This window comes from Lagopus leucura, unplaced genomic scaffold (assembly GCF_019238085.1).
Source record: "Lagopus leucura isolate 7727_CA_CO unplaced genomic scaffold, USGS_WTPT01 Super-Scaffold_100002, whole genome shotgun sequence".
NCBI classification, from domain to species: domain Eukaryota; kingdom Metazoa; phylum Chordata; class Aves; order Galliformes; family Phasianidae; genus Lagopus; species Lagopus leucura.
The window spans coordinates 5,457,379-5,480,937 of NW_024962263.1; the positions used below are offsets into that span (position 1 = coordinate 5,457,379).

General features: G+C 44.2%; 3 protein-coding genes across 6 annotated transcripts in view; 2 read left to right on the forward strand and 1 right to left on the reverse strand.

The window, feature by feature from the left end:
• The first annotated feature begins 1,314 nt into the window (after positions 1-1,314).
• SIRT5 (sirtuin 5) lies at positions 1,315-8,246 on the forward strand. 2 transcript variants are annotated; one of them, XM_042870352.1, is made up of 9 exons: positions 1,315-1,360; positions 1,565-1,699; positions 3,345-3,478; positions 4,384-4,609; positions 5,787-5,874; positions 6,502-6,555; positions 7,397-7,520; positions 7,855-7,970; positions 8,108-8,246. In XM_042870352.1, the coding sequence occupies exons 2-9, from the start codon at positions 1,588-1,590 to the stop codon at positions 8,181-8,183; spliced, it is 930 nt and encodes a 309-aa protein (XP_042726286.1). In that variant the 5' UTR covers positions 1,315-1,360; positions 1,565-1,587; the 3' UTR covers positions 8,184-8,246. The 2 variants fall into 2 exon arrangements, with proteins under 2 accessions (XP_042726286.1, XP_042726285.1); XM_042870351.1 differs by lacking the exon at positions 1,315-1,360 and having other exon boundaries at positions 1,470-1,629.
• Positions 8,247-8,397: 151 nt separating this feature from the next.
• Positions 8,398-11,514, forward strand: NOL7 (nucleolar protein 7). Of its 2 annotated transcripts, XM_042870354.1 has the most exons (9): positions 8,398-8,573; positions 8,665-8,725; positions 8,801-8,859; positions 8,964-8,995; positions 9,384-9,468; positions 9,851-9,972; positions 10,048-10,125; positions 11,099-11,207; positions 11,303-11,514. In XM_042870354.1, the coding sequence occupies exons 1-8, from the start codon at positions 8,419-8,421 to the stop codon at positions 11,170-11,172; spliced, it is 666 nt and encodes a 221-aa protein (XP_042726288.1). In that variant the 5' UTR covers positions 8,398-8,418; the 3' UTR covers positions 11,173-11,207; positions 11,303-11,514. The 2 variants fall into 2 exon arrangements, with proteins under 2 accessions (XP_042726288.1, XP_042726287.1); XM_042870353.1 differs by having other exon boundaries at positions 11,099-11,514.
• Positions 11,515-11,875: 361 nt separating this feature from the next.
• The window catches only part of RANBP9 (RAN binding protein 9), a 27,741-nt gene continuing 16,057 nt past the window's right edge, over positions 11,876-23,559 (reverse strand). Inside the window, exons 5-13 of one of the 2 annotated variants that reach the window (XM_042870349.1) lie at positions 23,339-23,523; positions 22,451-22,563; positions 21,016-21,124; positions 19,464-19,654; positions 17,751-17,898; positions 15,927-16,000; positions 13,769-13,920; positions 13,214-13,325; positions 11,876-12,850 (exon numbers count right to left, since the gene is read on the reverse strand). In XM_042870349.1, coding sequence (XP_042726283.1) covers positions 12,720-12,850; positions 13,214-13,325; positions 13,769-13,920; positions 15,927-16,000; positions 17,751-17,898; positions 19,464-19,654; positions 21,016-21,124; positions 22,451-22,563; positions 23,339-23,523 — 1,215 coding nt within the window. In that variant the 3' untranslated portion in view covers positions 11,876-12,719. Of the gene's footprint in view, positions 12,851-13,213; positions 13,326-13,768; positions 13,921-14,358; positions 15,065-15,878; positions 16,001-17,750; positions 17,899-19,463; positions 19,655-21,015; positions 21,125-22,450; positions 22,564-23,338; positions 23,524-23,559 lie in introns of those variants that run through there. The other variant, XM_042870350.1, reaches the window with a different exon arrangement.

A 23,559-nucleotide genomic window follows, 5' to 3' on the forward strand; every position in this document is an offset into this window, starting at 1 on the left:
GTATGTCATGAGTGCAGTGAAGTAATGTGGAACTGCAGGCATTGGTGTGCACCTCTAACTCTGCTACACACAGTGAGAAGTAGGCTTTCTGTTGGTAGTGCCAGAGCAGCAGTGGCTGTCCTGAGCTTTTTAACCAGTAGAAAGGGCCGTGGTGACTGTTCAGTTGCAAGCTGGCATTCCTCTTTCCTAAATATTGTCTTAACCAGCATTTAAAAGAAACAACCCAAGAAGCAGGATCTATGACCCACAATGAGACTGATATTAAAAAGCAAACCAGCCCCAACTGTAATGCTGACTAATGAGTGGCTGTTTCTAGTCTGAGCTGCTGGCATGCATTGCCAGTGCAGGGGCTTACCTCCTGGGATGATATCACTTAAATTAGCAGGATGGCTGCAGTGCTAAGTTGGTCCAATGGCCCTTGCCTTGTGTTCTCTGTGTGTTAGCTGTTGGGTTTTTTCCAAAACCCTTTATGAAGATTCACCCAGAGCCCTTGTGGAACTGGCACACCTGGTGTGCTCCTGCAGGCAGAAGCACAGGCAGCCTGGGCTCAGTGCCCCTCAGCCTTTCCAATACTCCCCTACAAAAGGAAACTCTTCATCTCTTATAGAATTCCCACGGAAAAGAAAAACTGAAATGTTTGAAAAGTGTGAAATCTCAAACTGAGCAAGGAGGGGTTTAAAGTTGCTGAGGAAGGGCAGGGAGGAGGGTGAGGCCGCGTGAAAGCAGTGAGTGAGCTTGTTCTACAGAAAACAAGCTTTCCTCACAAAACTGTGGGAGCTGTGACGGGTCGGAGTGCTGTTTGTGCACGGACGTTGTGTGGGTTGGATAGTGATAGGACAAGGGGTTTTAAACTGAGACAGGGGAGATTTAGGTTAGATATCAGGAGGAAGTTTTTTCACACAGGGTGGTGAGGCACTGGCACAGGTTGCCCAAGGAGGCTGTGGATGCTCCATCCCTGCAGGCATTCAAGGCCAGGCTGGATGTGGCTCTGGGCAGCCTGGTCTGCTGGTTGGCGACCTGCACACAGCAGGGGCTTGGAACTGGATGAACATTTCAACCCAGGCCATTCTATGATTCTATGTCCGAGTAAAACTAAGTGCGGGGGCTTCACTCGCGGACGAGGTGCCCCGCGCTGCAGCAGCGCCCCGTCCTGCCGACCCTGCGGTGGCACCCGGCTGCTCCGCCACACAGTGAAGCTGAGCAGCGCAGCGGCGTTCAGCCAGGAGCCGCGCCGCCCCCTACCGCTGCAAAGGAACAGCCGCGCAGGGGAGGCGGGGCTGAAGGCGGGCCGGGGACGTGCGGCGCCGCACGGCAGGGCTCGGAGCTGCGGAAGAGCGGCCCGCGCACCGCCTGCCCTCAGGTGGGTACGCGGCAGGGCCGGGAGCGGGGCCGGGCCCAGTTGGCGAGAGCGCCGCGCTGCTTTCCGCTCGCGGTTCCTTCCGTCGGCTGCAGCCCGGCCCGGCGGCTCGGGGCCGCTCCCGGCAGAAATGAGCTCCGTCGGGGAGCTGCGAGCGGTGCGTTCCGTTCGCTCGGCGATCCGCTCGTTTCCCGTGTGTCTCCTCAGGACGAGGCGTCGAAGCGCCGCTGATGAGTCTCGCTGGACGCGCCGCCCGGAGGCTGCTCGCCCAGGTGCACGGTGCTCCCAAAGCTGCTTCCAAGAAACTCAGCTTCTGCTGGGAAATGGCTCGGCCCAGTTCGAGTGAGATACGCGTTCGTTCGCTTTAGTCTGCCGGGCGGTGGTTAAGCTGGGTTGGAAACTCAGAGTAGTTCGTGGAATGGGCGAAATCCCCAGTGTTATTCAAAACGGTTGGAAGAGCGTGACGTTGACTTGTCTCTTAGCTGTTAAAACGTATCTGCTGTGCCTCTTCACTGTGTGGTTCCGAAAGTAGCTGCTGTCACTGTGGTTTCCTGCAGACGTGGTTTTAGTACTTACAATTTATGCAGATTATGCAGATAATTTACACAGCTAGTTAGCTGCATTTCCTCTTCATGCTTCTGAGGAGCAATAACACTCATCCTGATTTGTTTGTGCAAGAATTATGGGGGACCTCAAGCATTTGTGGTAGTTCGGGAGCTGCATATTAAGTAAGATGAACCCTTATTTAGTCTAGCAGACATACATGCATATATTTATTTTTAAGCCTGAAAATGTGCCTTAACTTGAAATAACCCCTGGCACCAGGGCACACTGGGGCCGACCTGCCGCAAAGCAGCTCTGCAGGAAAAGCCCTGAGCATTCTTCTGGTGGACAGCTGGGTAACCAGGAGCCAGGGATGGGCCCTCCTGCTGAAGAGGGCCAACGGCCCCCTGGGCTGCACCAGGCAGAGCGCTTCCAGCAGGCAGAGGGAGGCGGTTGTGGTCCTTCCCTCTGCCCAGCGCTGGTGATGCACACCTGGAGACTTGGGTTCAGCTTCGGGCTCCCCACCACAGGACCTGCTGGGGTGGGTCTGGTCACAGAAGTGATAAGGAGCTGGGAGTGATTGATGTATAAGGAGGGGCTGAGAGGGCTTGGGGCTGTGCAGCCTGCAGGAGAGGAGGCTCAAGGGTTTCTTACTAGTGTATATATGCCTCTGGTTTGGAGTGATAAATCACAGCTGGGCTTTTTTCAGAGGTGCCCAGCACCACGATGAGTCAGTGAGCACAAAGTGGAGCACAGCAGATTTCCCCTCAACACCAAGCAGCAATTCTGTGCTGTGCAAGTGATGGCGTACTGGCACTTGCTGCCCAGGGGCTGTGGGATCTCCTCTTTGGAGATCTCCAAAAACTGCCTGGACACAAGCTTGGGCACCCTTGAGTTTTCCCCTGCTTTGAGGAGCCTTAGACCTGATGTTCTCCAGAGGTCCCTTCTTACCTCTACCATTCTGTGATTCTAAAATATGTTGCTTTAAAATTAATATCTGAGGTAAAGAGGTTTCTTTATAATCTCGTTTTGATTCTTACAGGTAGGAAGCAACCTATTCCTGAATGGTGGTGGCATTGCTATCGTGGTAGCATCTAACTACAGTTTTAGTTTAAGGCATTTTGTATTTAAAATATTGCATATACCCATAGTTGAATATTTGTTGTCCTACGGGGTTTGCTCATACGTTATTTTTGAAAGTCTCCAAGAACTGCCTTTCAAATTCCAACGTACAGAAACAGGAGGGGAAAAAAAACCAAAGTACTCTGAAATTGAAGTCATGGTGGGTGTATGTGGAAGCCAGGGAAGCCAGTTCTGGGAGCATGTGAATGCCCTTTCTGCATGCACATTTGGCAGCATAGTATGGAATCTTATGTAAAAATGCAACTGTTTGAGCAGTTCACCTTTCATCATGAAAGTGCTCATCTTTTCGTCCCACAAACAGACATGGCTGATTTCCGAGAAGTGTTTGCCAAAGCAAAGCATATCGCCATCATTACCGGAGCCGGTGTGAGCGCCGAGAGCGGCGTTCCTACCTTCAGAGGGGCCGGAGGCTTTTGGAGAAAGTGGCAAGCACAGGTGTGTACCATGGCACTGCTGTGCTCTTCTGTCAGCCAGGGATGTGTGTGTGAGAGTTTTCTGTAGTTGGGTTGATCAGCTCCTTCAGAAAGCTGATGTGTATGCAGACAGCTCTGTCTTTCTGCTGTGCCGCTCTGCTGCCTGGTCACCCAACTGCTCGCTCCTCTTTGGACACCCTCACTGTGTTTGTATCTCCTGAGGCCTTTCCTGGTTTAAACGCTTAGGAAAATGTTACAAAAATAATAAAGGACTGTTGCAAAGATAGAACCTGGTTTTCTTTTCTTTTCTTGTAGGTAGTTTCACTGGTACTTTCACTGTACCTTTTCTTGAGGTACAGTGGTGCAGTAGCGAGCAATAAAATACTGTAGTGCAGGTGCCTCGAGACTCTGGTTACTGCACATTTCAAGGTCACCATCAGTAACTCTTACCCAAACACCGCAGCCTTGTCTGCTCTCTTTGTTTTTGTTGTTCTTGAGGATGGTGTATAAAGGTGATGTTAGGCTTTGGTTTTGACAGGGACTGTAATTTGGTTAGCATTACAGTTAAACTAAGTCAGATAAGAAATTGCTAGTGAAGGGAAAATCCACGCACTGCTGAGTTTTATGGCTGCTCTGTAAATGAGTCCTGAATGGTAAAAATTGCGTGCATTGAAACATCTCATCTTCCTTTGTACTGCACTGAACTTCTACTGGTTTCAAGTTATCTCTTCATTCCACAAGCTATTTTGAGTTGTCATCCTCATAAGAGATAAGCTACTGAGCTGTGTTCCTGTCAGCTGCATCTGGCTGTAATAATCTACTTCTGGTTATCCTGTTGTCAGACTGGCAGTGTGCTGTTGGCCCTCACCTGAAAAAGGGGTTCTCTTTCACTTCCATCAGCAGAATGAAGCGTTGCATCTCTTTCAGGAGTTGGCCACTCCCGGGGCGTTTGCACGCAACCCTTCTCGCGTGTGGGAATTCTATCATTACCGCCGTGAGGTCATGCTGAGCAAACATCCCAACGCTGCACACATCGCCATTGCTGAGTGTGAAAAGCGACTGAGAAAGCAAGGCAGGAGCGTGGTGGTCATCACCCAGAATATCGATGAACTGCACAGGAAGGCGGGCACAAAGCACCTCCTGGAGATTCATGGTAAGGATCTGCTTCCCTGTCGGCTGCTGGGCAGCAAAACTGGGGAGAGGAGAGAGCAGGACGATAGGCAGAACAAATGGAACTTGTCTTAAAAGTGATAATCACTCACAGGAGGTTATTTAGTGTCGCCCTGTTCCCTTTTGGAAGATGTTTTGGACACTTCATAGCCTCCTTTTATTTGTCATCTGAACAGCACATAGTGGACAGCACATAGGATTTGGTTCTCCATTCCCACCTGCTCAGTTTTGCCACTTGAATGCGTGGAATTCAGGGTTTCAGCAGTGTGACAGCATCACACTGCTACTGCCACAAACAAAAGGCAGGTGGGCAAGAGAGATCTTTCCAGCCTGGTGCTTTCCATTTGTCATGTCCTGGCCTTTCCTTCATGGCCCCAGCCATGGCAGTGCCTCAGTACAGGAGGAAAGAGGATCTAGAAACACGTGATCTAGAAACACTTCTCTTCCATGCTCTGTGGCGCTTCTCTCCCATTCCCTATAGTTCATGGCATTCCCTCCAACAAGGGTGCTCTCCACCAAGGTGCCAGAGGAGCACTACACAGGGGCCACTAATTTGTGATCTTGACACAAGTTGTTTTGCAGTTGTGGATGCAGTGATAAAGCCGTGGGTATAGTTCCATTCTTCACAAAATCTAAACAATTTGAACTGTTGGGTGTTTCCACAGCGCATGGTATTAGCTCTGTGGAAGTGCAGAGATGTGCATCTTGGGGTCGGGGAGCTTCCATAAAACAAAGCAGGGCTAACCACAAGCAGAAATGATCTCATTTGCTAATACTTTTAGTGACTTTTCCCCTGAAATAACTGCTATGAGGCTGCGTATTAATTATGTCATAAGGTAGAAGGTCATAAAGCGTAGCTCAAAGGCACAGCTGCTGCTGTTCTCTGTGGCCGCTTAGGTAAAAGGGTGCTTCTGGCTCTGCTTGTGCTGTGCTTTACTCTGACCCTGGCTGTGTTTGGTTGCTAAACAAATGTGTGGATGCACTCTGTAAATAACATCTCAACCGTAATGATGGCAGGTTTCAGTACCCAATTTGTGTTCATGTAGCTGTCAACCCACAAGTCAAATAAAAGCTGTCTTTATAAACATAACCATTTGCTTGTACAGTCGTGCCCTGGAGCAATTACTTGATCCATAACGTTTCCTCTTTCTGCTTTTCAGGAAGCTTATTTAAAACTCGATGCACCAACTGTGGAAATGTGACTGCGAATTACAAGAGTCCGATCTGCCCGGCGTTGGCTGGGAAAGGGTAAATCCATCTCCTTGCAGACTCCCAATATGTTCTGCTCAGTCTGCTCTTCAGTAGGACAGGAGCTGTTACAGGAGCACAGAGCAGTTCTAGCCAAGCACTTCATTTTTCTTTAATAATATTCAGGTCTTGGGTTCTCCTGTTCTGAATCTCATGAGCACCACGTTGCTCTTGTGCTTCAACTCATCAGTGAGACTCTCATTGCAAGTCTTGAAATGCAGGAAAATCAGTTTTCGAGATTTCTTTTCAAGTTCCAGAAGAGCCCTTTGGCCTCATTTTAGTTATCTTTCTTTTTTTTCCCCTTGCATTGTTGAAGGAAGGAAAAAAAAAAGGGAGGGGAGGACAGGCATGTGCTTATACTTAAAAAGTTTTAATCCCAGATCTTTAGATAGCTTCATAAATACTCATTGTGTCTTTGTTGGACTTTGACAAGCTAATTGCTGTTGCTTAGCTCTGGGATAATACTGTATAGAAGCCTGCCTGCTCTGTATGTGCTAAGGGGGGGGCTTTAGTAGAGTTGACTGAAGTTGCAAAGATTCTTGACTGGAAAAAATACGAAGTTTTTGGCCATCTGTAAAATGCATTTCATCTGTATGTTTGATATGTATTTCAATTTTGTAAATTCAGGGCTCCAGATCCAGAAACAGAAGATGCCACAATTCCAGTTGAAGAACTTCCTCTGTATGTATCCACTTCTTTTTTTTTTTTTTTTTTTTTGCTGCTAGCTTTTTAGAATTTCATGTATCTCAATTCTTTCATGACTGTTCCTATAGTTTTGGAAGGACACATACACATTCAATGGGAGTAGAACACCTGGGAACAGAGTTCATATCTAAACTTAATGCTTGGGAGGCACCAGACAGTAGGAGTGTGTACAAGTTTATCACAGTGCTAAAGGAACTGCATGTTTGTGTACTCGAGCATCAAACTCAAAACATGCTAAAGTTTGTGGGTTTGGTAGTGAGCAGTAGAATTGCACTACGAAACTACTGCACAGTAAGCTGTTACTTTTCTACTGCTCTGCTTTTCTGCTGGTGGTCAGCATGTGATAGGGTGCTGGTGTGCAGCCATGGAGAAGTTTCCTACAGGCTCTAAATAAGCCAGGGTGCTTTTTGTAGTGGCTAAAGCTTTAGCTTGGCTAGCTGCAGGTGGAAGGAGCTACTGCTTTTTTTTATCTTGTTTCTAAGGAAACGAGGCTGCTGTGGGGCTGCTGTGATGCTTCTGCCCAGGCCACTTTCTTCTTAAAAACCTGCTAGACTGTGTCTGTTGAAGTCAGTGAAAATCATAGCACATATCAAGTTCTTGGATGCATTTCAAGAGTTAAGACACAGCAGTTAAGATTCTGAATTGAATGACTGTTCAACAACCTGTGCTCGGGAGAGCAGGAGGAGCGCTGTGAATGTGAGCAGTGAAAGAAGGAAGGAAGCCGTGTCCAATCCTAAATGAGAGCTGCTGTGCCACTGTGCAGGTGGAGGTGTTCATGTCAGAAATACAACGTTGTCCCTCTGCAATTTTTCAATAGGTGTGAGGAAGATGGCTGTCACGGCCTTCTTCGTCCCCACGTTGTGTGGTTTGGTGAAGCCCTGGATCCAGATGTTCTCACAGAGGTGGAGAAGGAACTCGAACTATGCGACCTCTGCTTGGTGGTGAGGACATTTGTGTTGCTTTGTGGGATGGCAGGTCAGCATCGTCAGGAGCTGCTTCTGTGGGGTTATTCATTTACTTGCCATGTGCATTCCGCATCACTGACCGATACAATTGGATGTTTTGTCTTCTTTTCCTGTATTTTGTAGTTTATAACCACAAAAATGTAAACAAAACAAAAAAGTCCCAGAAATGCAAACAGGCTTCTTTAGATTGCAGCAGACAAAATTCTGATGCATGCCACCTCCCTCCACAGCGACACAAAACGCAGCTCTGGATGTATTTTCCTTTCTGTCAGGTCTTTATTTGCTTTACCCTATGCTGCTGGCTTTGCAGGTGGGAACCTCCTCCGTGGTGTACCCTGCTGCCATGTTCGCCCCCCAGGTGTCCTCCAGAGGAGTGCCGGTGGCGGAATTCAACATGGAAGCCACTCCTGCTACAGACAGGTTCAGGTAAGGCCGCTCTGCAGTCTGACCCCTCCATCTTCACCGTCCTGTTCTGAGCGGTTGCGCTGCCTAGAGAAAAGCGAACCTCCCCCACCATTTCTTCCCCTTCCGCTCCCCGCCCTTCACACGGTCTCTCCTTCCAGGTTCCACTTCCAGGGCCCCTGCGGGACCACGCTGCCGCCTGCGCTGGCCCGGCACGAGTCCGAGATCATCGCCTGAGGCGGGGCGGGGGCGGGGCGAGGCGGCGGGCCCTGATCGCGCCAATAAAGCCTGCAGCCAGCCGCTCCCGTGTCCGCGTCTGACTGCCAGCGCCGGGGGCGGTGGGTTGCGAACAGCTGGGCGATTAGGGGGCAAGGCCGGAAGTCGGCGGAGCGTTTCCGGAAGTTGGCGGGCGGGTTCCGGAAGTTAGCGGAGCGCTTCCGGGTCGCGCTGAGGCCGGTTGAGGAGCGTGGCTATGGTGCGGCGGCAGGAGGAGGCGGCGGTCCCCGCGGGCCCGGTCGCCGCGCCGCTCTCGTCCGAGGATGACGAAGCCCCCGAGGAGCTGTCCTTCGGCACGGCGAGAGCGGAGGCCGAGGCCGAGAGGAAGCTGGTGGGGGAGGCGGCTCGGAGGTACGGCGTCCCCTCTCCCGTTTCCGCTCCCCCTCTCACCCGGCGCTGCGCTCACGGCGGCTCCCGCCCTCTTCCCCCCTCCCCCCCGCAGGCACCGGGAGCTGCTGAAGGAGAAACGGCGGCGGCGGCAGGAGCTGTTCACGGAGCAGAAGGTACCGCGGTCGCCCCGCAGCCCGCCGCGAGCCCGGCAGGCCGGGCCCCGCGCCCTCATCGCCGTTTCTCCGTAGAGAAGGAAGCTGCTGCCTGAAGCCCTCCTGCAGGAGCTGGCCGCCGCGCCGCTTGCTCGGTGAGGATGGAAGGCGGGGCGGGGGGCCACGGGTGGTTTTTCGGGGGCACGTGGCTGCGCAAAGCCGGGCTGGGGCTGCAACGTGCTTTTCCCTTCTCTCGCAGAGCAGAAGAGCCGAGCCCCGCGGCTGCACCAGGTACTCAGAAAGCTTCATTTCCATAGCTCAGTTTGCAGAGAATAAAGGTGGGATGGTACCCCCCCATTTCCAGCAGTGCACGGCTGTTCTATTGCACTGATTTTTTGTCCTGTGTTGAATCCCATCGATATGGGACTGATGGCAAGGAACAGCAAAGCACTGTTACTTTTTGGAGGGCTCCCCTGAGATTTAAGCCCTCCTCTTCAACAGCCCTCCTTGGAGAGCAGCACTGCTAGTTTTTACCAATCAATCAGAGCAGCTGGAAAGTGCCTTTTGGACTTAAAGATGGATGCTCGTTCACAGCTTGTGTTGCTTCATTTCTGTTCCTCTTACTTACAGTTCTAGATTGTGTTTTTGGGATATTTTTCTTCTGTTGAATTTTCCTTAGATAAACGCCCTGAAGGGGGATCTGCAAAACAGAGCGAAGACCGCATCCCAGGACAGGTCAAGAAAGGCAAAGCAGGAGGCACCAGGTACAACAGGAGCAGATGTGGGGCATCAGTTCAGTGCTGCAGCGCTGTTTCCTCCAGCCTGAGGTTGAGGGAGGCAGCCTGCAGCTGGATCTCCAGGATCTGTTTTTCACTTGATGCTAGCCCTGCTCTTACTCTAATTGAAACAAGTGTGCATGACTTAAGTCTTCTTCACTGTGCTTCTGCCCTCATCACAATGATTGCGTATGGGAAAGTAGCACTAATCTCCTCTAAGAGGAGTTTGTGACTCCCACCAGTCAGGGCAAGCTGCTTCAGCTCTTGGCTGATCATCAAACCAGTACTGACAGCTCAAGTATCAAAATATTGACTAGCACACAATGTTTTGGGTTCTGTAACTTTGCCATGGATTTACATTTCTAAATAGGTCAAAAGGAAACTATATTGCTGTGCACTTGAAAGATGAGAACTTAACAGGCCTCCACCAACAAACAGCAAAAGACTTCATACACAGTCAGCTCTACGGCCCCGGCACCAACCGCACAAGCGGTAGGCAGTTTTCCTTAGATCTGCATCTGGATTTGTCTGTATTAATCTTCATAATTAATATTCATCTCGTTACAGCAAATGAATTTTTTTCCATTGCAAACAAGAAAGACCCAGTTAAAAAAGCTGCAGTTCAGTTTGTGGACAAATCTTGGGGTAAGTAAAAGAGAAAAAAAAAATGCATTTGGCACTACTCCATGCTTATATGCCTAAATTAGTGTTTAATTTTAGGGTTCTTTTTTCATTTTTAATGCTTTTCTATATGTTACAGGGCTTTAGTTTGTATTTTACTCAGGGGAAGAACATGTAGCAAGGGAGCAGAGCAGGATGCATAGTGAATACTTGCTGGGGAGAATATGGAATGACTTGTTAGCTCATCTTTTATACAGTTACAAACAGTATCTTCGTCCAGAGCTGTGTTCACTTCCTAAACTAACCATTATAAGGCTTATGGCCTGAGCTGCCAAAGTCACTACGATCTTTGTAAGATCTTAAAGCAGAGGGAAGTTGTACCTTTGCTCTGTTAAAAAGTGATGTTAAAAAATGAACAAAAACAGACTTAACATCAGTTCTAGCCCTACGCTGCCGCTCAGCCACAGAATGATTCTGTGTGGATCATAGGTCTGGGATCCCACTGTAGTGATAGGATAAGGGAGAATGGCTTTAAACTAAGAAAAGATTAAGTTTAGACTAAATAATTATCTGCTTGCTGTGGTGAGGCACTGGCACAGGCTACTCAGACCTGTGGCTGCCCATCTCCGGACATGTTCAAGGCCAGGTTGGATGGGATCCTGGGCAGCCTGAGCTTGTGGATGGAAACCTCGCCCCCTTCCAAACTGGCTTGATTCTATGGTCAAAAAAGATTAGATATCAATTTGCTTTTTCCACTTGTGCTTTAAAAGTGAAAGCACTACTGCACCCCATCCTGCAGGAGGCTGGCCAGTGGCACCAGCATGTGCCAGTGGAAGCCTTCTGTTCTCTATGAAACATGACTAAGAGGAAGTTATCAGCTTTCCCTTTTGTGCTTCTGCCCAAGCTTGAAATGCTGCAGTAATGGAATGAATTGCTGCTAGTCACACAGCTGAGCTAAGAAAATGCTTACAGGCTTACTGGTTTTGTTTTGTTTTAGGCCTAGAAAAAAAGCAAAGAGCAACAAAGTTCACAAAATACTGGGTCGCAAGAAAGGTGACAAGTACACTTTGAAGACAGCTTTTTCAGAAGATGCTATCAGTGGACATGTACTGAGAGTTAATTTCTCCTCACTTACACGTAACAGGTGAACAGGTGCCATATACCCTCCACCCCCTTCTCCATCATTACTCCTCTCTTTCAGCTTCGGGCAATGGACAGTTTCACAAAGCGGTCCTGGTTGCCCTCTGCATTCTTACCTCCCCTGGCAGAAGTTGTTAGGAAGCTGACACACTGCTGGTCACAGTCATGATGGCATATCCTTCAGGGGCTCTTATAAGCTCATCTCACAGAGCTGGACTTTGTTCCACGAGGCAGCTCAACTGCAAAGAATAAAGATGAATGATTTCATACTTACTCTTGTGGATGCTGTGCTTCCTAAAACCATCTACTGTTCCTGCCTTTTCAGTACCCACATCACTTGGGAGAGGCTGTAGGCTAGTATTAGAGTCCTTACATCACTTCACACAGCAGGGCTGCTTCTAGCCAGGCTTGATTACTTTCGAGGAATGTAATTTATTCTTTCTTTTCCCCCTACCTTCAGGGAGTGTTCAACTTGCTGCCTTGACTTAGCAGTGCTAGCTCATGGTAAGAACACACCCTTTAATTTTCAGCAGCTCTGACAAGGGAGGTGGTGTCGTAGGGTCCAGCAGTGAACCACCGTTCTAGGACAAAACTAGAACAAAGAAAATGTAGCATACAAGCCCATGCTACCACGTATGTAGAAGTAAGTTTTTAATGACTGGTTAATTATGGTATCACTACATTTTATTGCAATATAGTACTATTTAAGCACTTTTAAAAATGCAAGGTGTACAAAGATTAAATTAAGACTGTAAATTGACTAAATATTTGGTTTTTATATAAATAGGTCATAACCACACTGTGTTGACATGTAATACTGTTATCATACAACAGTTAAACTGGTGAGTCTACACAACAGAAGCTGTCTGTAGTTAAACAAGGAAACAAAGTTGAAAAGACCATGTTAAAACAAAAACTACTAAGATCAACAGGTTGGGATTGTAAGTAGCAACAAACATATTCACTCAGCTCCTGAGTAATTCAAGTTTTACAGTACACATTAAAAAATATCATTTCTTCCCATCAACACTATATCCAAACCATCAGGTGTTTATGCATTTTGCAAATTACATTGATTGAACTATGTAACAATGGGGGTGGCCGTTGGCAAGTCATCCTGCTTGACACATACATCACCCACGTGCTGATATGTCCACGTTTCTGCTCTTCTGTCCCACCACAAGGCAGCAGGATTTTTGGTTTGTTTTAGACAATCGTTGAGAGGATTTGTATTTGTCAATTTGGATGTCTGACATTATCGGTGATATTTTCCACTCTTAGTTGTCTAAGAGGTTTAAGATGGAAATTCTCTAACACTAAGTTAGAAATCGTTTGCATCATGCTGTAAACTAGGAAGCAACATAAAGCGACAGACTTGTCCTTAGTACATAATTAAAATTCCAAATTCCAGTCAGCAGAGCTGGTCTACTTTCCATAGTGAATACACCACACCATTTCACAGATCTTCAAATGCATAGCTAGTGTAGGTAGTCTTCCACTGTGGCAAAAGCACAGGATCCAATTCCCGATCGAGCCATCAATCCCAGACACTGTGATGCTTGTCCCATTGCCAGGGCAAGCGGTGGTTGCTTTGGCAGATTGTGAGTCTCTGGAAGATTAACAGCAGCAGTTAAAACATCTCACTTGGTTTCATTGTTTTCTTGTACTAGAAAACTCAGAATCCACATACTTCCTTCCAAAGCTTACTCTCGTGGCAAAACAGAGCAGGAACAACGAAGGCACACTTTAAAGTTCTCTGCAGAGCTCTATTACTGAGCAAGCCACTTTTGCTTTGAACTAATAAAAACAAGCAGTGCATCTGCACACCCCCAAAACTCCCTTCTGCTCACAGGGCATTCAATAGCTTTGTTCATCACTCAGCCACCTCAGTGCTAGACCCAGCAAACAGCGTACAGTGAGCAATGGTGTGCTACCCTGCTTCCCTGAAAGTGCAGAACCCACCAAGTCTTACCTAGTATTGCACTATTGAGTACAGAGCACACAGGTTCTCTCTGAATTGGGTCAAGCTGATTTCCAACAGGGCTGCTCCACGGATCTGAATATGCAAGTAAACTGAACGCATCCTGCAGGAAGATTATTACATCACAGCTGCATTACACCAGTGAAAACCTGGACCTTTTCTTAACACATTTTGACTCATGACTCAGAGCAGTCTCAAAACACAGCCAACTACCTGCACACAGAATGTTTCTGGCCTCTACCAATTCTTGCTAGAAATAGTACCTATGATTCCAGTGTCCAAGCATGGTTAGAAGTGAGATAAGGGGACACGCTACGTTCATCTCTGCTTTTAACTGTTTTACAATATGAAGTTACTTTCTGCATGAATGTGCTACTTGGACAAGACAGGAGATGGTACCACACCACAGCTGACTGGAATACACTCAGACCAAAAGAAACCACAGTGAAATCACAGAAGTTTAAGCAAAACGTTGTTATGCAGCATGCTGTGAGAAGTGGGCAATGCAGCTGTTCACCTTAGCAGCAATTCCAAGACAAAGCATACCTTGAGCATTTTCTTATTTGCTGTATTTTTGCCACATTCTCTTCTTAGTTGTTCACTCATCGCTTGCAATTCTCTTCCAAAATGGATCATTCTTTCAATAGCTGCTTGGCTCCCACCACACAGTTGACGCCTTAACTGACTTGAATCTACTTCTGCAAAAATGATATCGTCATCATCACCACCACCAGAGCGAAAATTAAAGCCTATGGATCTGGGGAATGCACTGATTTCACTTTAATCATCTGCCTTCTCAGGAGGGAAGCATGGAGGACCACAAATCCCAGCACAGTGCACACCTATACTGCTGTTAAGCAGGTCCTTAACGTTAACTTAAGGAGATTCAGCCAGCTGCAAAGGCTGCCTGCCTGTGCTCTTAACATTGCAGTGATTTTAATTTACTAGATTACCAACTGAGTTGTACCCTAAAATTTTATAAGAACACCAATTAAAAAAAAAAACACAAAAAAAACAACCATGCATTTCTAGCTATCTTATTAATTCTTCAGCACTGCACTCAGAAAGATATGCCAGATCCTGAACCACTAAATCAGAGTGAAAAAAACACAAGCACTACACAACAGAACCAAAACTTGCCAGAAATCCTCCAATGGCTTTAATGCTACTGTTATGAATGTACACAGTCCTTGCAGCACATACTAGCTTTCAGCCTTATTTTGTCATCAAGTGGAACACTACAACTGCCTTCTTTGCTATTTTGTACAGTATTCCAAAACACTACTTAGTTTTAAGCATGTACTAATGCAATTTTTTAGTAGCAAAACACCCTTTAGCTTCTGTGAAAGCGTTGCCTTTCTTAAATTTACAGCCACAAATTCCAGCTAAAGAATTCATCCTTTCCTTGCTATTCTTCATCAAGTTTTTAAACCAGATCTTGATGTACAGATCACAAAGCCATTCATCATTCCCATCTCAGCATTGCTACGTAGTGATATATTTTCCACCACAATTTCAAACACTGTTTTAAAAATAAAATCAACAGTGCACTTTTTTCCTCAGAAGCGTGTCAGCTCTGGTAAGATGTGCCTATTTTGTATGTCACACACAGCACTAAAGACAATATGTAAATGCTTCAAAAAGTTGCAGCAAACTTCTCAAACTGCACGATGTCAACAAAGCAGCCTGAGGAGCCACGTCTCTTTTTAGAAAAGCAGCACCCCCAAGTCTTCAAGCAGTGCTGTTTGTGGCCTGAAGGCAGGGAAAAGGCCAACATTGGAAAGTAAGCACTCTGCTCCCCATGCAGCCACTCTGCATCTGTCACAGCCTCTGTGGACAGGGCTGCAAAAGAATAAAGAAGTTTTTTGGTTTTCCTGTCATAGAAACAGGGCCGTGTTACCACTGTAATGTAGGGAAACGATCTGGGAGATAGAACATCCCTCCTATTTGTGGCCAAAACAAAGTTCTATTTGCTTTTGAACAGTTATGCAGTACCCACCAGCAAAGCTGCATGGTCAGCAACTGCACTTGCCCTTAGAACCGTGGAGCTTTTGTAGTTATCTGTTAGCAATACTGCATTTTGGAAGTTTACCAGTGATGTCCTGAGCTTCATACTTCACGTGAATCACGTATTAATTGGTATCTGTGTAAATTGGTTGCTTGAGAATACAGTTCTGCAAGAGCACAAGTGGCTGGGCTGGTCTCTTCTGTTTCTCAAGATGCAAATGGCAGTAATAACCACAGCCAGACTGTAGCCTGTGTGCTTTCTGCACTACTGGACAGGGACAGTGTGTGCCGTAACTGCCAGGGTAAATGGCATCTTTTTAAGCTGTGCTGTCAGAGGGCACTTAAATGTTCATTTGCCAGCAACAACAACAGGCATGACAATATAAAGCAGGCTAAAGAACATCTTCTCAAGAGTATTTCCTTAGAAACCAATACTAGTTTGCCTATCCTCAAGTCACCCCTTCCCCCTGCTCCCACACTGCCAACAGACTGGCTACAGTTATGAGATGTACACATCATAGCAGAACAACAACAACAGAAATTAAGGTTTCAGCTAATATCCTTAATTTTCAAGTTGGGAAGCATTGCAAGTAAAAACATAACCTTGTTGCCATCACTTAATAAAAATGTAAGAAATATCACTGCAGACCCATTTCTGTGTCACATTCTTCCATTTCGTGATCATGTTTAGAACTACCATTTAGGAAGCCATTGGATGAAGTCTCAGCAACCCCATTGGAGTAGTGATCTGTTTCCATGTCTACATCATTGCTGAAATGAGAGTAAGAAACACAAGTTTTATTCATACTTAAATGCTTTGGGTTAAGCCCTCTGCAGTTTCAGCACAACACCTCACAGATGCTCATCCTGCCTGAGGAAATACTGCTTTTATGTATTACCAAGGTGGACCACAGGTTTTTTCCATAGCAACCAGAAATACCAGAGCAGCAGCAGGAAATATTAAGGCTCTCCCAACATTAGCATTCAGGAAAACACCATTTTCAGATTGAAAACACAAGATGTGTCCACCAGTATTCAGGTGTCAGTATTGTAACACTTTCTGAAGGGACAGCAAGACGACCTTACCTTGCTTATGTATCTGAACATAGAAAGAGGCAGAGAATATGCACTGAAGAAACACCTTAGTTCTGCTTCCCCCCATCCCCTTCTTTTTCAAAGCACAGCTAAGTAAATATGACACTCTCAAAATAGGCCTGACATTTAGGTAAATTATATTCACAAAAAAGCCTCAATCTCCCATTTACTCTCAGTGGAATTTCAGGGAAAAGGAAGAAAAGCCCAGAGCAATTACCAAGAACACCAAGACACTGAAAGAGTCAGAGGTAAATTCAACTCTGCAATACGCTTTGCTCACAGCAGTCACACAAAGACACTTTTAGGTGCCATGGTTGCCATGGTGGCTCTGGAGACTGACCTTTCCTGATAGTACAAGCTTTGGAATAGAATAGGGTATAACTATTCTGTCACAATCTAAAACCTTTCACAGGACCAAAAAGATTTAGAGCTTTAAAAGCTTGCTGCCAATAGAACCAAAACACATTCAGCTTCCTCTGAAGATGATTGAAAGATCTCTTTAGCTGGGCAGCTCTACAGTAAAGGAACTGCCTTCGTCCTGTGAGAAATTTCAACATTGAACTCTGCCAAGTTGTTCTGCAGGGATGATTGCTGACACAAATGCAAACTGGGAAAATTGTTACTCTTACTTTCTGCTAATGTCATCGCAATCTAACTGTGCTATGTTTTTGTTGTCACATACATCTGAGTATCTTAGTTGATGCTTTGGGGAATGCATTTTGGACAACGCAATAAAGTACTTATGGATTTCAAACTGAATCAAGTTATGCTGCATTTGTGTTAGCCTACAGAGCTCAGTATTTATGCCCAGATTCATGCATCATTTTCGCTCTTTCTACAGGTGACAGCAATGGAAGGTAGGCAAACAATTCCTGTTATGTGTGCAATGGAAGAGTATCCATGTTCCAGATGTACCTCAAATGTGTTCGGCCAGTAGATAATGCACAAAGTGAAAGTATCCAGACAACTTTTTATTGCCTACACCATTTCCTATCCCATTCGATCAATACAGGGGAACATTCTTAGGAGTAGGGTGTATTTAGCTACTACCTCCCAAGCAAGAGCTCTTAAACTAATGTCAGTGGTGTAAATTAAAATTACAAGCGAGCTACGTAATCTTCCCTAAACAATTTCTAAATTGACCATAAATAGCTGTCAGCAAGATAATTTATTTTTCTTCATTGCATTTCTTTAACTGAACAGGAAAACAACAACCAGACTCTTGAGCTGGAGAAGTTAAAACCAGAGCAGACTCGAGCAATCACAAACAGAAGCAGTTATTTCTGTCTTCCCTCCAATGCCCTCCAATAAATCCTGTAACTGTTCTTGAAAGAAAAAAAATTCCACTGAGAATTTTTCTCTGTAATAAAAACAATGTAGACAGCACAAGTGTTAATGTATGTTGGAAGTATCCAAGTTCACTCACCTGGAATAGCTGTTAACCTGCTGAGATCTTGATACATTTATGTTGTTAAGCTCTGGTACATTCAAGCTGGTGGCTGTATGCTTACTGTGACAGTAAGATTGATGCCCTTTATTTGATATTACTCCATTACTGCAACTACTTTCAAACCCTGAAAGAAAGTTTTTATAGTTGTAATTAATTACAAAGAACTTTGTAAATACCAATTTAAAAGTGAAACAAAAATAGCTTAATTGCTCCCAGTCACAAAATACTACATTTGTCAAACAAATAATCCTAAAAAGGCAGCTTCCAGGCTTCAAGTATTTGCACCTTTAAGGTTTCTACACTGCAGAAATGAAAACATTAAGAAATACTAGCACACAGATGGGAAGATCTTTTCAGTTGCACATATACATGAATAAGACATAAAACTGAATCAACACAATCATTTATAAACATTTCTGAAAGAAGCAAGAACGTTTAGGCCACTGTAATAATTAAGAATGAAAGCAGACATGTATCATTCTAATTCTTTATCACATAATTATCTTTGGAAACACACAGTAAAATTCAGTATTGAAATGTTTTCCATGCTGCCACATAAACACAACCCTGCTGCTTTCCTATATAATTATTTTAATTGCTAACATTGTGCTTTGCTAAATAAAATTATACCATGCTGTGAAATTATGACGCCTGGCTAAAACTTCTTCTGACCCCTCTAAAACATAACCAATAAGCTGCCATTGGAAGCAAACATGTAATTGGCAGTCCTATCAAGCACAAACGTAGGGGCTCCCAAATATCATCTAACACAGAAACAGGTCAAAGGAAGGATTCATTATTTAAAAACATAAAAACAAAAACCCCAATCACCTCCTCCCCCCACCCCACTGCCACTTTCTGCTATTCAGCAAATCCCAAATCTCAGTGTTCACAACACCTGAATTTTACCTGCTTGCTTATTAAGTAGTGCCTCTGCTTTCAAAATAAGCAAGTTAGAGGTGCTTTCTACAATACACCACAACGAGAACCCGAGGAAACAACAGCAACTCTGAGCATAACAAGACTAAAACGCCTGAAGCAGCAGCTGGTATTCTGGATGCCACGGGGCCAGTTCAGATTTAAGGAAGAAACAGAACTGAAAATTGACAGCCTTCACACGCTACCAAAGCAGAACTGGCTTCAGAGATGACATGCTCAAGTACCATTTTAACATGTCCCATCCCTGTGCTGGGATCTCTCCATTGGCACGGGGCAGCCCTGAACATCTTCGTCTCCCACTGAAGCTTTGCCACCACTACAGGTGCTTTCAGAACAGTCTCAGCTGTGCAGACTGCAATGTGGCTGCCAGCAGTTTGTTTGTTTGTTTAACCTAGCTTGGCCAGCCAGCTCCTAATATTTCCTACTGTTCCATGAACAACACAGACCACCTACTGGATTTCAGGCACCTTGCCTAAACCATGGATTAGCATCAAAATGACAACAGAAATTTAATGTCAAAACTCCATACCTCACAGAAGCAATGATGTCTTAAGATTTCATTTCATAAAAACAGTTCCTGTAGTGACTGGGAATAACAGACTTTGACTGTTAAATCTCTACTTCAGTGCAAAAAGCCTCAGCCCTAACAAAAACAGTCTATCCACAGGTTCAATGCTTGTGACTTCTCCCAGTACTCAAAGCCATAGAAGAAAGCTTTACAGATTTGCTATATCCTCCACATCAACTTACCAGAAAAGTGTGTGCTGCTCCCTTTGCCTGTTGCCAAATTGTGAATATTCATTCCATGGCTGGGGCTCATGCTAGGGCTACTAAAAGACCGTGGGCTAACAGGGTAACTATCCTGAGATTTTGGACTGTGGCCTCCCAAACACCGCACTTCGCTGTCTGTACCATTCACCATCTCTATGAACTGGCGCACCCTAAACAAAAGACAAAGAAGTTAAGCTCGTAAAACAATTCAGACACTTCAATTTACCAATGATATCAGTGATTTTAGTGTTAAACGCACTTTAAAACAGTCTGACTCAACAAAATGCTGGATGTCACTAATCCAATCATCAGCAAACAGAGTATTAGGCCAAAATAGGGAACTATGAAGTTTATGAGGGAGAAGAACAGGAACGTTATCTTTGAGGATAAACTCTGGCAATAAGTCCTCAAAGTTTAGAGCACTAAGATGTATTTTTTGTTTTGTTTTATTGGCAGGGGCAAGCGTATTTCTTCAGAAGGATACATAATTCTGTTGTCAAGCCTGTTATTTGTCTCAAAGATAATACAAACACACTTTGACTGCCTGGAACAGTAAGGATTAAATGATAACTTCTTTAACATGAAACATTTACACCGGAAAACAGTTTAGTAAGCAAACTCACATACAAACCTTCCTTTTAGAGGTGGTTACTCTTTGTCAATTTTAAGTAAGGAGATTTTACTATGGATTTTGATGAAGCTTAGAGCTACTGCTTAATGTTTTAGGCTTAGGTAATCTTAATGGAGCAGGCAAAATTTAGCAAGACAGATTGAGAAAAAGGTGACATACAGTTGATGTTAGAGTGAGGTCTTTCACCAAATCACATTCTGTGATAAGTCTGCAGTACTATCACACGAATTCTGTTCAGCACTCGAGTGCGACAGACTTCAAACATTTCAAGTAAATTAACTGAGCATAAAAATTCCAGTGCTTTGTTTTTAAATAAGGAGCAGATTTTTTCCCACATTCCAATGTCATGACATGATAAGCAATTTTGGAGGTTCAGCACAGCTGGCAAGTAGAAATGCCAGAATGAAGGTGCATATTGCATGCCCATGAAGCTACGAGGACTCTTGGGGATTAGTGAATTTTCACTGCCCAGAGAGGTTTGCAGTTCAGTGACAAGGAGTGCAACAGCTCATCTTAAAGAGGTGTTTAACGTCAGTCAGCCATTTGGAGGAACAGACCAACTCATGCCACAAGACTCTTAACCTTCTTGTATGTGACACTATCAGTTACATTTTAAGTTTTACTTGACACTGAATCCGATTAAAATTCATTTTTAAAAGTACAAAAACTTAGTTCTAGAGGACAAGTCTACAGCAAGACGTGAACTATGCTGCAAAACAAGACCTTGATGACAAAACCTAGTTTAACACGTAGCAAATAAATATAGCATAAAGAAAAAAAACTACACATTTTCTAAAAAATGCTGCTTAACTTTAAGTTTCTGTGAGAACTTTAATTGTCTTTTCTCAGAAGGTAATTGTGTCATCTATAAACACACATCTGTATAATTTGAAGACTCACTTTAATGCAAATAAGAGATTAGGATTTCTTTCTAGTAAACTTGGATACAACTGTTGTGTTGTTTCAATGGCTTCTCCCATTCTTCCTGCTAAAACCAATTTCTGAATTCCTGTTCACCAAAAAACAAATAAGAGATTAGGATTTTTTTCTAGTAAACTTGGATACAGCTGTTACGTTGTTTCAATGGGTTCTCCATTCATCCTGCCAAAATCAGTTTCTGAATTTCTGTTCACCAAAAACAACAGTTAAAACGACAGCTAATGGATTAATACACGTAAATTAGTTATTACAAGACACTGCAACCATTCATCAACAGGGCTGTTCATTAGAAAGAAAAAAAAGCTTAAAGAAAAATCATGCTTCCTTAAAAAGTTCAATAGGCAGAGTGAAGAGCCAGACTCTACCTACAGCTATCTAAACAAGTACTAAGTAAATACTTTTACGGTCAGTGTGTAACTGTTTTGAACAAGGACTGCTCATTTAGAGCTAGATTAAGATTGGAGACATCATTCTGTGATATATTTCTCAGTTTCATACCTTTGTATACAAGCACATACCAAACTACCATCCCCCAAGAATGTCCAAATTACTTCCCACACTCCCAATGGTTCAATTTCAGCCAAAAAAATTAGTGTCTCTCACCTGCAACACACGCTTAAAACCAGGTTACAGATAACTAAATCTTTCCACAGCAGACTTGGCAGCTTCAGTTAATGCTTCTGCTGCTGTAACCTGGCACAAGCCTCAAACAGCCTCACAGCTCTAACCACCAACTGAGAAATTGATCCTAATGAAAAACAACCCAACAGACAAGCTATTCTTCCACCAAAGCAGTTTCCCCATGTGCTGTGTCATGCAGTCACACAAATGCTTGTGTTCATACAGCAGGGATCAAAATGAATGGGGGAAGGCACTGTTTTCATCAGGCTGCCAAACAGCACAGCCAGAGCAAGTGAGAAGCTATTAATTCCCCTTCTCCTCTCTCCCTTAACTGTAAACTGGAAAAAAAATTGACATTTGCTTTAACTCAAAGCACTTCCTAAACTCTAACCTTTATCGCTGAGAGAAAAGTTTAAACTTTTATCAACAGCTATATATTCCTGTTTGTGAGAGATAGGGGTCAGTCACAAGCACTAGTTTACAGACATTATACACGTTTGTTTAAGACAGATCACAATTCTCCATTCAAGAGAAGGACAACAGGTAATTTACCACATCCTGCTACATCAAACAAGCTCCAGGAGTATTAGTGCAGTTCATCTTAGCCAGCTGTTCATATATGCACAGCTTTACAGGAAAGTAAAGAACTGTACTATGAAACAGTGCTGAAAGAATATTCTACAACAGTCTTTAAGAGAAAGATCTATGCAGTATCCATTTAAGGGAGAAAGGAAAAGAAAAAGAAAAGAAGATGTAATGTGCTTTCCAGCCTTACTTTGTCTATTTTTAATGGAAGCTAATTCTTCTAGCACAGTCTGGTCTGTGGACCTGGCGAATGCCTCTGCTGTTGCACAGTATCCATGGTGAACTAAGTAAGATGACACCATTCTAAAAATAAACAAAAATAAAACCCAGAAACATTTATTAACTAAATGTGCAACTGAGAACTCCTTGAAGGTAAAACTTCTGTTTCTGCAAAAAAAATAGTGACCGAATCAAAGACTTCTATTTGAAGTTCAGAAACTTGTGTCCAAGTCAGACTAAAGTAATTCAGTTAAGATTCAGTATCATCTCCAAACACAGTACTAAGCCAGCAGAAATAATTTCATTACAATGAACTTTAATAAAATTGTGATCCAAAGTTTGACCAATCATAATACAGTCTGCTACTCAAGCTTCTTTATTACTCATGACACAGACTGAAGTGATTCAGTTTGCATTTTCACCAGGAAATTAACGCAAAGCCAAAGCCACCATTTTTGCACTTCACACACAGAGGAGCCACAAGCTACACTGGCATGCCAAAGGCTAAGGAACATTTCCAGTTGCTCAAGTATTATAGCTGACCATTGTGCTTGTGGCAATTTTTCCAGAACATGCCAACCCAAACTGGATAGGTCAAATCAGAAGATTTACACTTATTACAAATTCTTATTTAAGTAATGACAGAGAAATCTCCCTCGAAAAGCATTTGCTTAATTCATGTGCTTAATTCACATATATTTATCAAGCCCGTTATGTCAACAAAACTATCAGTACTAGCTTTTAATATAATCTGCTGGTTTTTGAATAAGACAACAGGCATGGCATCCTAAAGACCTCTGAAATCATCAGATTAACTTTTTTTTTTTTTTTTTAAAGTGAACAATATTCAAAGCCTTACTTCTGAATCATTGTTTGCCATTCTCCTTCCCGATCCCCTATTGGAAATCTGTCAATCTGTGCTTGAATTTTGGTTCTCCATTCTCGCATATAGTCTTCAATATCAAATACGAATGGGTGTTGTCCAAAATTAGCATCCACAACTTCTCCTGGTGTCTGCAGTCCTACCGTAGGGTACAAGTTTGGCTGCAAGAAATTTTTTAATTAGTTTTCTCCTCTTAT